This window comes from Poecilia mexicana, unplaced genomic scaffold, assembly GCF_051168715.1.
Source record: "Poecilia mexicana isolate PSO_F unplaced genomic scaffold, ASM5116871v1 scaffold_6, whole genome shotgun sequence".
Classification (NCBI taxonomy): domain Eukaryota; kingdom Metazoa; phylum Chordata; class Actinopteri; order Cyprinodontiformes; family Poeciliidae; genus Poecilia; species Poecilia mexicana.
The window spans coordinates 20,981,421-20,995,908 of NW_028263375.1; the positions used below are offsets into that span (position 1 = coordinate 20,981,421).

The 14,488-nt window shown below is 39.0% G+C and overlaps 1 protein-coding gene across 1 annotated transcript; it reads left to right on the top strand.

The window, feature by feature from the left end:
* The first annotated feature begins 10,048 nt into the window (after window positions 1-10,048).
* LOC106926062 (uncharacterized) lies at window positions 10,049-14,423 on the top strand. Its single transcript, XM_015000716.2, has 6 exons — window positions 10,049-10,276; window positions 10,501-10,552; window positions 11,248-11,435; window positions 12,963-13,127; window positions 13,500-13,610; window positions 13,867-14,423. Exons 1-6 carry the CDS (start codon window positions 10,124-10,126, stop codon window positions 13,978-13,980), a joined length of 783 nt encoding a protein of 260 aa, XP_014856202.2. The 5' UTR covers window positions 10,049-10,123; the 3' UTR covers window positions 13,981-14,423.
* The last annotated feature ends 65 nt before the right edge of the window (window positions 14,424-14,488 follow it).

Consider the following 14,488-nt stretch of genomic DNA (forward strand, 5'->3'; position numbering starts at 1 on the left):
ATACAATAAGAAGCACCAAAGCAAAGGAGAAGAAGATCAACGATGGGGCCCAGAATCATTTGCATTTATGTTGGGAGAGTCAACGAAACCGAACAGTTTAAAAAAAAATAAATGCTGGGTGGCGGAGGCTTGAGAGTGTTGGTTACTGACCAGATATGGTCTGATATGGCTGAAATTTAATGAATAAAAGTTTTGCCTCTGACACCACCGGCATATGTAGCATGCTAAGCAGATTTTTTAGCCTATAGTTTACAGAATGTGACCTCTTTCGTGAGTCCTTTAATGTAGCTAACAAAGTGGGTGATCTCTCATTTCTGAAGGTTTCACTAGACTTTTGACATGGAGCAGGGCGTAGTTTGAGGCTGAAGTGTGTGAGAAACGCCTGAATTTCCTTCTTGGAAGTTCAACCTCAGTGGGAAGTTGGAAGTTTTGAGGAAGAATGAAACACATAAACACTACAACTTTCAACCAAACATGTAGAGCCACTGCATGACAATATTTCCTCATATTTTTGTATTTCTTAAACATCCATTCATCCATTGTGTTTTGTTTATCAGACATCGGGTTGTGGTGGTAAATCCTGACATGCCTCACCCCTCAATCTAGGGGATCCAAAAGCTTTCACAGCCCAGATGGATTTACTGTACCTCCAGCAGGTTCTGGGTCTTCCCCAGAGTCTCCACCCGGTAGGAGGGGCCTAGAAACCCTCCAAAGGGAGGTGCCCAGCAGGCATTTACTCAGGTGAAACTTGTTACAGAAAGCCTCACAACCAGAGTAATCATGCAAAAGGGAGGCTCAAAAGAAGAAATCATATGAAAGAGAAGGACTGTGGTGGATGTGGCTTATTTTTCATAACACGCAACTTAATAATGGAGAATCAAATGATAATCCTATCTGACATAGCCCATGAAGAAAGTCAAAAGTGTGTCTGATGTGTTAGATTTCAGGAACACTCAAAAGCTAAAATGAAATATTGCAGAATTAAGCACTAAAAATGATTAAAACTGACAAGCTCAAAAGTTGGGGTTTTTTTGTGCCTATTTCCATTGGTTGCTGCGAAAGGTTTCAAGCTCTCCATTTGATCTACAGATGGGAGACTTTTCTGCAGCTGAGCAGAGATGTTCCTCCAGAGACTGCAGGATAGTACATGATATTTCTAGTAAAATCCTTGTAATTGAGTTGACATGCTTTTAAGGCAACCTGAATAATACAGCACGCACACAAACTCCCATCGCACAGAAGAGCAGCTGCAAATCAATTAATCAGAAGCATTTAAATCTTTATGTGACTCACAGCTGCTCAGAACCAGAACTTGGGTCTAAAATTTCTGTTAGGATCCGTATTATTTTTTTATTTTATTTTTTTTAGTAAAAGTAAAGAAAATTTGCTTAACCTTTTCAGTTCTTTGATAGTTCCCGTTAAAGATTACTTTCCTGAAATGTCATTTGGGCGGTTTATGTGAAATCCACAACGAAAACACAGGATATCTGCTTGGTTTAATGTCCGTTTTTTGTTTTAATTCAACTTTTTTAAGCATTCAACTCATTGAAAAACTAAAATGGAAAAAAATGAGAAAGGAGTCATAAATGACTCAGCTGTTTCTTTTTATTTTAAATAAATCCATTAGGACTAAGGGAAGACAATCGGAGAAGAAAATGCTTCAAGGAACTGGTGAACTGGTGTTTCAAAATCACACGTCACTAAAAAAGCTTTTTATTCTTTATTGCTGCTAAAGTTGTAAAATTTTGTCACGTCCTTCTTGAGGAGAAGCATCAAGTATGAGCGTAAACTTGCAGGAAGTGAAGGGAGCACAGAAGGTGGGATGCATCTACAATCCCTGGATCGATGCTTGCTAAGCGCTCCCTTCTGCTGCCATCTGGGAGAAGATTTTAGGACAAACTCACCAAAATGCAAGATGATGCGTCCATTAGCTAAAAATGTGGTCATGACAAACACGATGGAGCAAAACAGCACGCGTGTAACATATATGAGTATGTTTGAGGAAACAAGTGCTAATTCAAATATACTTTTTGGGTTTTGGCTATAACAATGTTTTCTCTACAGCATTTGATGGCTTAGAGTTGTTTCCTTTTTTTATTTTTGTAATATTTAGAAAGGTGAAGGCTGCTTCACAAGTTAAAACATTTTAGGATTTTGCTTTCAGAAACACTTCACTGAAGACTGACTTGCTAGCTGGTGAGTAAAGTGCTTTAGCTAATGTCAAGATCAGTGGATGGTAAGGAGGATTATTGTGATGACGTGCTGAAGGTAGAAATTACAACTCTACCTTTTTTCACAAATTGGATGACATCATTTCATTTAGAGGTATCAGACTACAGGGGTTTTGTTCCTCAAACTAGTGATTATTGTGAACGTGTCTATTCTGTGTCATTTTCTCCCAAAGATTTTCTGCTGTTTTTTTTTTATTATTATTATTATTATTTGTTAGTGGGGTATTCAGTGAGGACATTTTTATTTCACATTGGGTATAGGAAGAACTAACTAGGAAAGATGGTTTTGTTGAAGTCATAGCTCCATCATGTACTGTATGTTCGCATGGTCGCACACTGTAAAGAAACTGCATCCTTATTTGGAAGGTTGTTCCTTGGGAGGTATGATTTGGGAACCGAGTCGACACATTTCCTTTATCGTATGTTGCTTTCCACCGCCCTTAGACAGCGAGGCTGGATACAAATTCCCGCCGAACGTTTTTGTCGACCAGTTCTACAAATCCTCCGTTTCCTTCTTCTGCAGAACTGTGTGCGGCTTCTTGTCGGTTTATCATGGCAACCGACAGCCTGTTAGTAAAAAGTTTGAGGCACTTATGTTTTATGGGGGGTTTTTTTGTGCTCTGCATTTTTCAGTACGCTGCACATGACCTCAGTCCTCTGCAGAAACTGACGCCGTGCTTCATTTCAGTCAGTCAGTCAGTCACTCTACTGCTGTCAGCAGGATTTAAAATGTGGTGCTCTATCGCAGACGGATGGATACCTTTACTGACTAAATCATTTTTCAGTAAATAGATGATTACAACTTATAAATTAAATATGGTTTTTATTAAGAGCTCTTGGGAAACAGATATTATTTCTTCAATCCTGCGACTGTTATTTGTTGTTGCTGTGTTTTAGTGACTTGAAAGCAATTTTATGCCAGCTACTGATTTGCATTATTTCTCTTGCTCTGGCAAACAAAAAGCTGCCTCAGGATAACAAACTACGCTAAATCTTACATCAAGCTTATGCCTCAAAATAAAACCAAGATGACACTTATTCATATTTGTACATGAAAAATAGTTATGTGAGTGAATAGCTGACCAATACAATCACGCAGCTATCCAATTGTGATAAAGCATTGAAATATAGGCTGCAGGCAGGAGAATGGAGAGAATATGAACATAAGAGGGTAACACTTATGATTTATTAATCGATGAAAGAAACCCTGCTGATTTATGGATGACTTCTTTAAATATAGCTCGTGTAAACTGGATGAGTGAAGTGGATGTTCCAACCTAGATTCGTGTACGGTCTACAAACTTAAGATCAAACACCATCCACAACATTTGAGCCTGTGTACGCAAACATGCTCCACTTAGAAACTAAATGTCAGACTGCGCATCAAACGCCAACTTTGACAGACACTGAATGTATTGATCGCAACTTAGTGATAAGAAACACAAATCTGATCAACAGCTGCATGGTTCAGTATGATTTGGACTGGTCTTAAAAGCATAATGTCCAAATAATATGAGAACAGTCTCCTCCAGCTAATTACTCACCTCGTCGAGTTTTAAGTCTTGTCTCTGTTAATCTTTTATGATCACAGAAACCCAAGGAGGTCGTCTTAAAGGGACAGCTTTGGAGTAGATGTAAACATCTTACCTCAGAACAGAAAGCACTCAACAACAAATGCAAATACAAATCCGAAGACACAAAGCAAGATGCTCAGGTTCTGCAGCAACCTGAAAAAAAGGCTTTGGCAATATTGTAAGAAAGCGACCCAATAGATGTGCTCTGTGTTAAAGATTAAAAACTTTTTTCTTACTCTGACGTGGTGAGATTATGTCTTTGTGGGTTTTTTTTCTTTTTTTTACAAGCTTATCCAAAACTGTATGTCTCTCCAAATTTAGAAGTAAATAAAAACTTTGCATGACCTGGGGTCAGATCCTGAAATTTTGACCCAAACTAATGACTATTTTTGTTTTGTGAAAAGAACCTGTGACCAGTTTTAAATTCAGTTTCAGCATCATCTGGGGGGTTTTCTCGTTGATTTCAGAGTTTAATTTTTTGGCCAACTGGAGATTATCCTATTTGTGCTTTTATTATACAGTTCTTCACTTGATTTTTTAGTAACAACCCCTGTGGGAAATCTCAGGCTCCTCTGCTTGTTGCTGAACAGGTGGACGCCGTGTACAGAAGCTCTTGCTCTAATAATGGAAAATTACCCTCCAGAGAACTGTAGTGAAGCTACCACCAGACAATGCCGTTATAAACTAAGTGTTGATTTAAAGCTCAATAAACCTAAAGTAGAGGGCTTCAGGGAGTGACAATTCTCTGAAAAGGATGATTTTCAATGACCCAGAGGAAAGTTAGCCCTCCAACTCAAGGTGGCTGTACTGAAAACTGAAAACCCCTACAGACAGTAATCAACAATGTTTCCAATAATGTTTCATTTAATCGCATGACTCTTACCAGACTTGGTTTTGTCGTGCTAACTTCCCACCAGAGTGCTAATATAAAATGACTCAATAAGGACACGTGAATGAGGATCCTTTAAAGGTAGAAAAGTATTTTCTGATCAATTCTGCTTTTCAGCTGCAAAAAGAAACGCTTTAGAATAAAGTAAAAAGCAAACTGAAGGTTTCCTCCCAAACTCCAGCCTCCGTCAAACTCAGTCATCCTTGGATCCAACGTGACCTTCCCCAGAGTCTCAATCCACCAAGACACAGACCATTCTGTTTGATGCTCGCCAAGCCATATGCCTTCTGTCATTAGCTGCCAGCTTGCCGTCATCGTTTGTGTGAATCCAGCTTTACTTGTTTGTTGTTGTTTTTTCTGTTTTCCAGTTGTGAGAGATTTACAATCACTTCGCAGAAACTCACAATGTGTTTCTATTCGAGCGTCATCACGGTCCCTGGGCAATTCCCTGATCTGCTCCTGCGGCAAAGAGTTTACCTGGAAGTCCTTCACCACCACTTTTCTGAGCATTGATATACCTGAGCTCCACAGTAACCACTGGGGTTACAACACAGGACAACTCACAAACAACTTAACCACTTAACCAACTTAACAACTTAACTATAAACATCATCGCCAAACAATCATGTTTCACCTCTGTCTTAACCGAATGCCTGTTGCCTTCCTCTCCTCTGCATGTTTTCCTGGACCTCCAACTGAACTGTTCCTTTTCCAACAGTTACCAATAAATACTTTTATTATTCATTTCCAAAGTTATTCTTTGTTTCGTGCATAAAAAGTTAGGTGCAAAAGTCTGAAATACTTGACAGAAAAAAAAATGCACTTAATGTAGTCTGACTCTCAAACTGCCAGACTTGAGCTATGAGTTGAAAGTTAACGACTCTTTTTGATTTGCAGCGACATTTTAGATTTTCTGACACTTACAAGCGTAAACAGCTTAACGTGTTAAGATAATATATGAAATTGTGGCACTGAGGTAGCTAGACATAAAGAAAGTTTGAACACTCCATGCTCAAACTTGCTTTGCTTTGAGATATGGACCAAATATTGATTTTGGTGTAAAAATGTTTTATAATGCCAGTTATATTGTTGGCACCTGGGGAAATAAGCATTGAGCATCCGAGGTGGTCAGTACATGTTGTAAAAAGAGAGGCAGTCTTGGATGATAGATGAAATATGAAGAAAGAGTGCATTTACCAAAAAACTTAGAAATCCCTGTTTCAATAGTTTAACATTATCAACAGCTCTTCCCTGGTTTGAACTAAACATCCATCAGCGATGGAGTGCCTCAAGGCTCCGTTCTAAGACCACTGCACTTCAGTAGTAATGAGACCTTACTTGGTCAAATTATTTCACACAATATTTTTCTTTAGTTACACCCAAGTACTCACTTATCTTATCAAGTGTCAGAGAGATACTGAGTCCTGGTTATGTGCTAATCAGCTCAAATTAATAATTGTCTTTATTTCATGAAGAATCCTTCTTTCTGTTATCATCTCCAGAGGTTTTTCCAGTCATTCCCAGCATTCTTTATCAGGTTGTTGAGCCTTTTTAGGTCCCCGACTGCTGATGCTGCTACCCCCACGGATGACAGCAAAAACAGGTGGAATTGTTTGTTCCACGTACAGAGGTGAAAACTAAAGGGGACAGGGCCTTTCAGGCGGTGGCCCCCAAGACTGTGGAAGATTTTGCCCCTGCTGCTTTGTTTTGCTGACTCTGGAGGTTTATAAAAAGCAGCTGAAGGCATTTTATTTCCCCAGGCTTTTGTGTGATGATTTGATTGCATTTCTAATGCTTGCTTCTTTGTATAATTTAAGGTTGATTTTTATTTGTGATTTTATGTCTGTGAAAAATGCTCTATCAATGAACTTTACTTACTATTTAGCACAGACTTAGAGACGATATGCAGCATACTGAAGGACCTACGCTTCCTCTAGAAGTAGAGTCTCCTCTGTCCTTTCTTTTAGACAGCTTCACTGTTGCGTCTCCAGTCCAATCTGTTTTCCAGATGAACATCAAGCTATTTATAGTCTTCAAACACCTTCACGTCTTCTCCCATGATGCAAACCGTGTTTGATCTAACCACGTTTCTTTTGAAATCTACAATCCCCTCCAACAGCAACAACAATAACAAAAACGCGCATGGCCAGTCTCTCAGCTCGCCAACGTCGTTCAGCCTCACATCACACCCAGAAACCTCATGTCTTCTGACATCAGCCTGCTCTCCGTCCTTCACACCAGACTGATAAATGTTAGTAAAAGAGCTTTCAGTGTCACAAACACATTTCTTTGAAATGCTCTTCATGTCCACATCTGCAACATTCCATTCCTGGACATATTTTTAACGAACGTACATATTTCTTAAGACGTTCAATCCAGTTGGGTTTATTTTATTTTAACCCCGATCTTTGTGAATTAAGAATCTGTGAACGTTTTAGGAATTTTCACACTCCTTTACCAGGGGGGTTGCATGTAAACATTTTGATTCATATACTGTAAAAAATCAAGAATATACAATATCTAGAGAGTTTTAAGAAGACTTCAAATAATCTAAAATAGTAATTTTGGTCTGCAACATTTGATGCATAATGAACCAAAAAGTCTAAAGTTACAGATATCGCACAAGGCAGCACAGACAAAATGGCAGCAACACCTCCTCTTATCCCCTGGAGTTTATTTAAAGAGAGTACTGCAGCATAGACACCACTCGGCCAAGATGTTAAGCACTCTCCAGATACACAAGCACATCTCTGCACCCCATATTGTACCAGCTCATCATCTGCACTGTTTGCCTGGTGCCAAACTAATACATCTGCAAATGAAAGCACGGGAGCCAAATTTCAAATTAAGTGACCTCCAGCAGACCTGGGATATCTGCTGCTTCCAGGCACCGGGAGCTTTAAGGAAATCTGGATTTAGGGGGCTGCCAGAGAAACCATCTGTGTGCTGGGACCGCTTAAGCTCCATCGGCTGTGCTGTCACCCTTAACTCTGCTTCTCCGTCTTCACTTCAATGTTTGAAAACTGACTAAGAGCAAACAGCAAATTCCCTTTGCTTTTGGTATTCTCTTAGTCTTCATCGAGGCTGAACTGTCTAGTTGTTAAAGTCACATGGGAAGGAAGGATGTAAAGTCAATACTGAGAGTTTCTGATTTTAGAGTCAAGATGGGAGTTTCTCGCAACAGAGATATGTAGTACATCGAGTTTAGATATGGTCATGGTAAAAAGAAAGTCTGCCCTCTTCTATTGCACAGAATTCAACTTTGGTGATGAAGAAGCCGGTCTACTGAGTTAACTCTTCTCAGAGTCACTTGTTGCTGCTCAGAGATCCAGGGAAATCTCCAGTCTGTGCTGCTCCCTACATTATTTCTTAGCATAGTAAAATGCTAGATGAGAATTTGTGGATTTGTTTATTAATTATTGCCTTTCTGTTGCAAAAATCTGGCTTCAACTCCTCTCCGATTATTTTTAAGCATGGAGATTATTAGTTAAGCAAATTTGGTGGATTGAGCACTAAGACGTCGCAAACTATGAGAGAGACAGTTCATTCCTTGATTTCTTCTCAAATAAAGTATTTAATTATGTTTTTACTTGCCTCTGTAAAATTTCTCTGCAGCTGTTCAGCTTTTGACCAGATCCTCCAAGTGCCTCCATGTTCCAGCGTTACTGATCGCTTTTCACCGGCTCCCTGGTCAATACAAATTACAGTTTAAGGGGGGTTTTTTTTGGACTTTTGCACCTTTGAAGCACCTTTATAAATTCCTGAGTCTCTCTGGCTGTATGTCACCACGACCCTGAGGCTGACTGATTTGCGGGCTGTTATCTATCCCTAAGTCAAGACTGAATACTAAAACAATAAAACCTTTGAAACTGAACTCGGTTTTTTTCATTTACTTCATGTGGGCTCGATGGTGCTGCTAAAAAAGCAATTGAAGATTTGTGTTATCTAAACTACATTTTCTTACTTATCCTACAGTTTTAGATACGTTTTCTGCTGTTACTTTAATTTTGCACAAACATTTCCACTTTGGCATCATGTTTGTCTGATGAATAAGTGTTTTTTTTTTTTTGTTTTTTGTTTTTTTGCTATTCTGATTCCAAATCAGAATCATATTTATTGGCCAAGCTGTGCACACAAACAAGGAATTTGACAAAATTAGACTAAAGATTAATAGGTATATGGATCAGATTCGTGTGTCTACTGCTAAATATGGAGAAAGACCTATGATGTTGTGGGGCTGATCACTGAAGCAAGCGTCAATGAGGACTAGAGAATTTGTTCAAAGGGAACAAGATCTCTCTCGAAATCCTCGTATAAACAGTTCAGAAGACACGTCTTATGCTCTTATGTCTGCCAGGTGAAGCTCCAGCGCAGGCTGGCTTGTTCCAGTGCTAGTGTGAAAATAAAGATATGAACAATAATGGTTTTAGTCTTTAATAGTGTAAACCATTAAGCAACAAAATGGTAACCTTCCACTTTATACTGGCTCCTAACCATTCTCCTTTGAACTTTAACCTTAAAAGTTGGCTACCCTGGTAGAACAGCTGTGCTTCTGCTTATTTCAAACATTTTGGTCATGATTGATGGTTGTTGAGGACCCTAATGGCATCAGAACAGTATCAGACACATGATCTGTAAACTGATGGATTTAATTACAGAAAAAAAATACACTAAATTAGCTAAGAGCGTAGGAACCAACATGGGAACAATACTGGGAGGCAGCAGACTAATTCTTCTTTGTAACCTCATAGATTAAAGAAACCAGAAAAGCTTAAAGGGGGGAAGGGATATTATGTAAAATAGACGATTTTGAGCTTGATATCATGTTGTAATGTTATCCATTGATCAAGAACATACCTGAAATGTTACTTTGATTCTTTCATGCATGTAAACTGTAGGACACTGATCCTCGAGGCCTTGATTTGAGAACCCATGATGTAGTTTGAAGGATAAGCAGCTCTTGAGGATTGAACTTGGGCACCGCTGCAGTACAATACACGGGATACTTACTTATTCCGTGTACTGTACTGAATACAATACAGTACAATTATACTGCTAGAGAAGCAGGGCTAAAACATTAGAAAATGAAGAAATAACTTCAAATACAAGACCTAAAATACAGAATTTAGACAAAAAGTCACCACAAAAACCAGAGAATCTGTACATTTTGTTTTCTTTTGAGCTCAAATATATTTGCCTTTGATTTGAGGAATAATGTTTTCCGACCGTCAAAGTTGTATTTCAAGATATTGTTTTCTGAACCTCTCTGTTGGGAGGTTTCCGCCATGCAAAACATCTGATTGGACAAGTTTCAGTGGTACCACCCCGCCCCCTACTGGGGGCGGGGTGGTACCACTGAAACTTATTTCTATATCCGGAAGGAAAGCTAACGCTAACTGCGTGTGAAACAGAGGTAATATAACATAACGATGAGTGGGGCTGTGAATTTTAAAAACTGTGGCTCTGTGCTGATAACAGGAGCAAACCGCGGACTCGGGCTGCAGATGGTCGAAAGTTTGTCGAGTGGAGGTTTCTCACCGGGGAAAATTATAGGCACGACAAGAAACCTCACCGGTGCGCAGGTACTCTGACTCTTTAAAATAAAGTATCTTATGATTCCCTGCTTTAATTCTCTCATTCATAAAATGACAATATAATTTGGAGCCATGACGAGCTCTCAAGGATCGCAGAAAAGATCCAGAAAGGAAATTAGCTTCGCAAACAGTCAACCAGATGTCGCTATTGTGTTTTCACCAAAACAATTCCTTGAGAAGTCAGTGACTTCATGTTTGTTTTTGACTTACAGAAACTTCAGGAACTGGTCCAGAAATACTCCAACGTCCACATCGTAACTTTGGGTAAGAGGAAAGAAATAATGTTGAAACATGACATGATTAAATAGAATACAAAACTGTGATCATAAGATTTATATATAAAAAAAAATAAAAATAAAAAAAGTCAAATGAGACACAAAATATAAATGCAGCGTTGTGGCTTAAGTGTAATATTACAAATGAGACATGAGGGGAAAAAATAGTGACGCAACAGTATGCAAAATATATTGTCTAGTGAAAACATACATACAACATATTTAATTTGTGTCTATTTTGGGGATTTTCCAGATTTGAGTTTGAAGATTTACTACTTTGTTTTGTTGTTTTTTGTTTGTTTTTTTGCCCTTTATTCAGCAGTAGCTGGAAAGAAAATGGAGAAGACAGTAAGGAGATAGAAAATAACTATCATGAAATGAACATCCTCCAGATGGAAAGCAAAATGAACAGAATAATTCAGCAAACAATAATAAATAAAAAAAAGTGTTAATAAAATAAGGCTAAAACTGAAAGTCTTTCAGCTTATCTGTCCGTTAGGCCTTCTGTTTTTCTTTATTCAGCAGTAGCTGGAAGGAAAAAGGAAGAGGCATCAATACATTAATTCATCCATTAACCTACCTGTTCATCAATCCAATTTGAGTCTGGAATCATTGGATTTTGCACATGACAAGGATTTTGGTTTGTTTTGGGTCATTTGCTGTGTTTGTGTGTTTCTCATGTAGACGCAGTGAATCAGGAGAGCATAGAGAAATGTGCTGAGGAGGTCGGCCAGCTGGTGAAGGAAGAGGGCCTGAACTGCCTGATAAACAACGCAGGGATCAACGTGGTGGCCGAACTCCATTCTGTCACGGCAGAGAAGATGATGGAGAACTTCCACACCAACACCGTCGCTCCTCTGATGATAACGAAGGTGATTTGAAGCTTCCCAACAATTCAGACGGCAAAAAAATAACATAAAGCGCTTTCAAAGAAGATCGCGCATTTGTTTTCCCAGTCGTAAGCGGGACACTGTGTGGGTTATTTCTGATTGTATAGGACACTGACATGAAAATGACCTTGGTAAAGAAATTTTACTAAAATCCCAGAGCCCTGAGCTGTCTGCATGTCATAAATATTAATTAGGACTTTTGGTTGTGGTAAGCCTTAGAGGACGGGGCAGAGGGGACAGAGCAGCACCCTGTGCAGTTGAAAATATGAGCACTAATCAGGGGCCTGCCAGCAGGATAGATTCTTGCTGACACAAAGTTTGAAGGACATTTTTTTGTTTAAACTGCAAGGTCATAGTCCTGCATAAAGTCCCTCAGTAATTACTGGGAACAGTGACTCACGTCGAGTGGAAATCTGGTACTTGTTCTCTTGCTGAGGGCTTTAAAACTTTATCCTTCTATCTTGTAACAAGTAAAAGAAAGCTCTCTAACATTTGATGTTTGCAGCCTTATATTTTGTCTTTATCACAGCAAGTGTTCTGTTTTCATTTGAAGATCTGAAGCTGTTTTGTTTTTTTTTTCTCTCTCTCTCGGAAATATTCTCCCACTTAGAAAATAAATGATTAATCAGAAACGAACAGTTGGACACAACCTTTTAAAATGTGATATTTTGTGTTTCGCATAATCAACACATTTGAAGCCAAGGGTGAAATAACTTCAAGGGGTATTTTTTTTAGATGTTATACCAAAAAGAAAACACAAAACACATTGTTTTGAGTCCTCATAAGTTATTAAGAGAGTCTTCTGTGTATTATTCTTCCTGCTTTGCACATGCAGAGGATCAGCTTTGTTATGCAAAACTGCTCAAGATCAGTAGATTTGCACTGAAGTGCGGTTCTACAGAGTTCTGACTCTAAGGTAGGAAATGCATCACACACTCTTTGGATATTTATTTGTAACACCTTCCATGTCGTGATCATGCAGAACTCACTCACAATGTCCCAACGAGTTGCATTGAATTCTGAGGTTGGAAACATTTAATATTTTTCAAAAAATGTTAACATTTTCTGAAAATGTTAACACGGACTTAGATTTCCTACATTACTTTTTTTTTTTTTTTTTTTTTTTTTTTTGCTTTCTGGCCAGCTTGGACCTCTTTGTCTTTGACTAAATCAGCTGAAAGGTCTTGAGATTGCAACAATCAGATGCACAACATAGATGGCACCTTTTTTAAAACTGTATTAACTATTACGATATGTTTTTAGATTTATTAGAAAATTAATGGGAACTTTCTGTTATTCTTATGCTGCCACCAGAGGGAAGCACTAACATAGTGTGTACATTTCAGATAGCGGCCTTGCTGCAGACTCTTGAAATTAAAAGAAAAAAAACCCCTAAAAAATAAAGTAGCATCTGGCCATCAAACTGGTTGTGCTTGAATGTAAATGTCTGGTTTTGATTGTGATCCTGAACTACAAATGTTTTATTTATTTATTTTTGTCCTCTGTCAGGCATTCCTGCCTTTGTTAAAGCGGGCTGCAAGCAGAGGGGCATCAAGAACAATGGGGATCCAGAGAGCAGCCGTTATTAACGTGTCGTCTCTGCTGGGTTCTGTGGAGCTTAACTGGGGCGAGGGGGCCAACACCTTCAGATGGTACCCTTACAGAGCATCCAAGGTACTGAAACACTGGCACCATCATCATGATGGTACCACTGACTGGGGCTCCACATGCATGCGGTTTCTTTTTCTCTTCGTACTTGTTTAAGTTGATGCAAATTTAGGACTTTGACCAGCTGGCTGTGAAGAGAAGCCTTTGGCGTGTTTGTGACCTAATTAACTGCATGTATACAAAAACACTCTAAGATGGAGATTCCTTTGCTGCACTGTGGCAAGATTCCCATGATTTACTTTTAAAAAGAAGGAAAGGCCTGTTTGGATTTGTTTTTGGTTTATACTGTCGAGATTTCCAGGTGTTCTGGTTAGAAAACGTGATGATATTTGACCTTGTGTAGGTAAATTTCGGGTTACCTGCTGCTTGTCTCCTCAGAGTGCTCTGAACATGGTTAGTCGCTGTCTGGCCATAGACCTGGAGCCTGATGGGATCCTCTGCACGGCGATACATCCCGGCTGGGTTCGCACAGACATGGGAGGCTCCGAGGTAAGAACCTACTGTGGGTGATGTTTGTGCCCTGGCTTTTTTTCTGGAAAGCTATTAAAAACAAAAAGAAAATCAAAATGAGATTCTACATTTAGAGTTAATTTGAAATAACATGAAAAGTGCTCTGTGGACTGAAATCTGTTGGATGTGATGGCTTTATTTGGAGTGTGGAAGGTCGTCCTGCTCATTTTGAGAAGCATTATGGTGACGTGGTCTCTTTTTTTTTTTTTTTTTTTTTTGCTTTTATGTGTTGCAGGCGCCTCTGAGTCCCGAGGAGAGCATTGCATCGGTCTTGTCTGTGATCAGTGGGCTGACTGAAAAGGAGCACGGGTCATTTATGAGCTTTACGGGAGAGCAGTTGCCATGGTGACCTGTTGATCAGCATGTTAACAAGCAGGATGATTATAACGACATCAACCAAATTGTAACAAGTGTGAATTTATCTTAATAAATGTGCATCACAGGCAGCGAGTTGCCAGAAATCGCTTCTCAGCCGAGCCTACAACAAATTAGGTGGAAAGTCTGTCTCTTAAGTTCCACTTTTGCTTCAACAGACCTTTGAAAAGGTATGTTTATCTGATATAATTTGGTCGTCACTTGATGACCAAAAAGACCCGAATTCGTTTTGATCAACAAATGGAGATGGTGGCTAAATATATGCAGGCCTGAAGCAGTTGTAAAATAAAGGCAACCTAGTCATATCGCATGCTCCCTGTGGAACATGCGATATGACTACCCTACATAATCCTGGTCAATGAAAGTGTTTATCAATTAATTGATTTATTCTTTAAGAAGATAAAATATTTTTCTCGACTTGTGGTCTGGGTCATTATTGAATTTGCTACTTTCTTTTTTTTCTTCTTCTTACTGCAATGGTC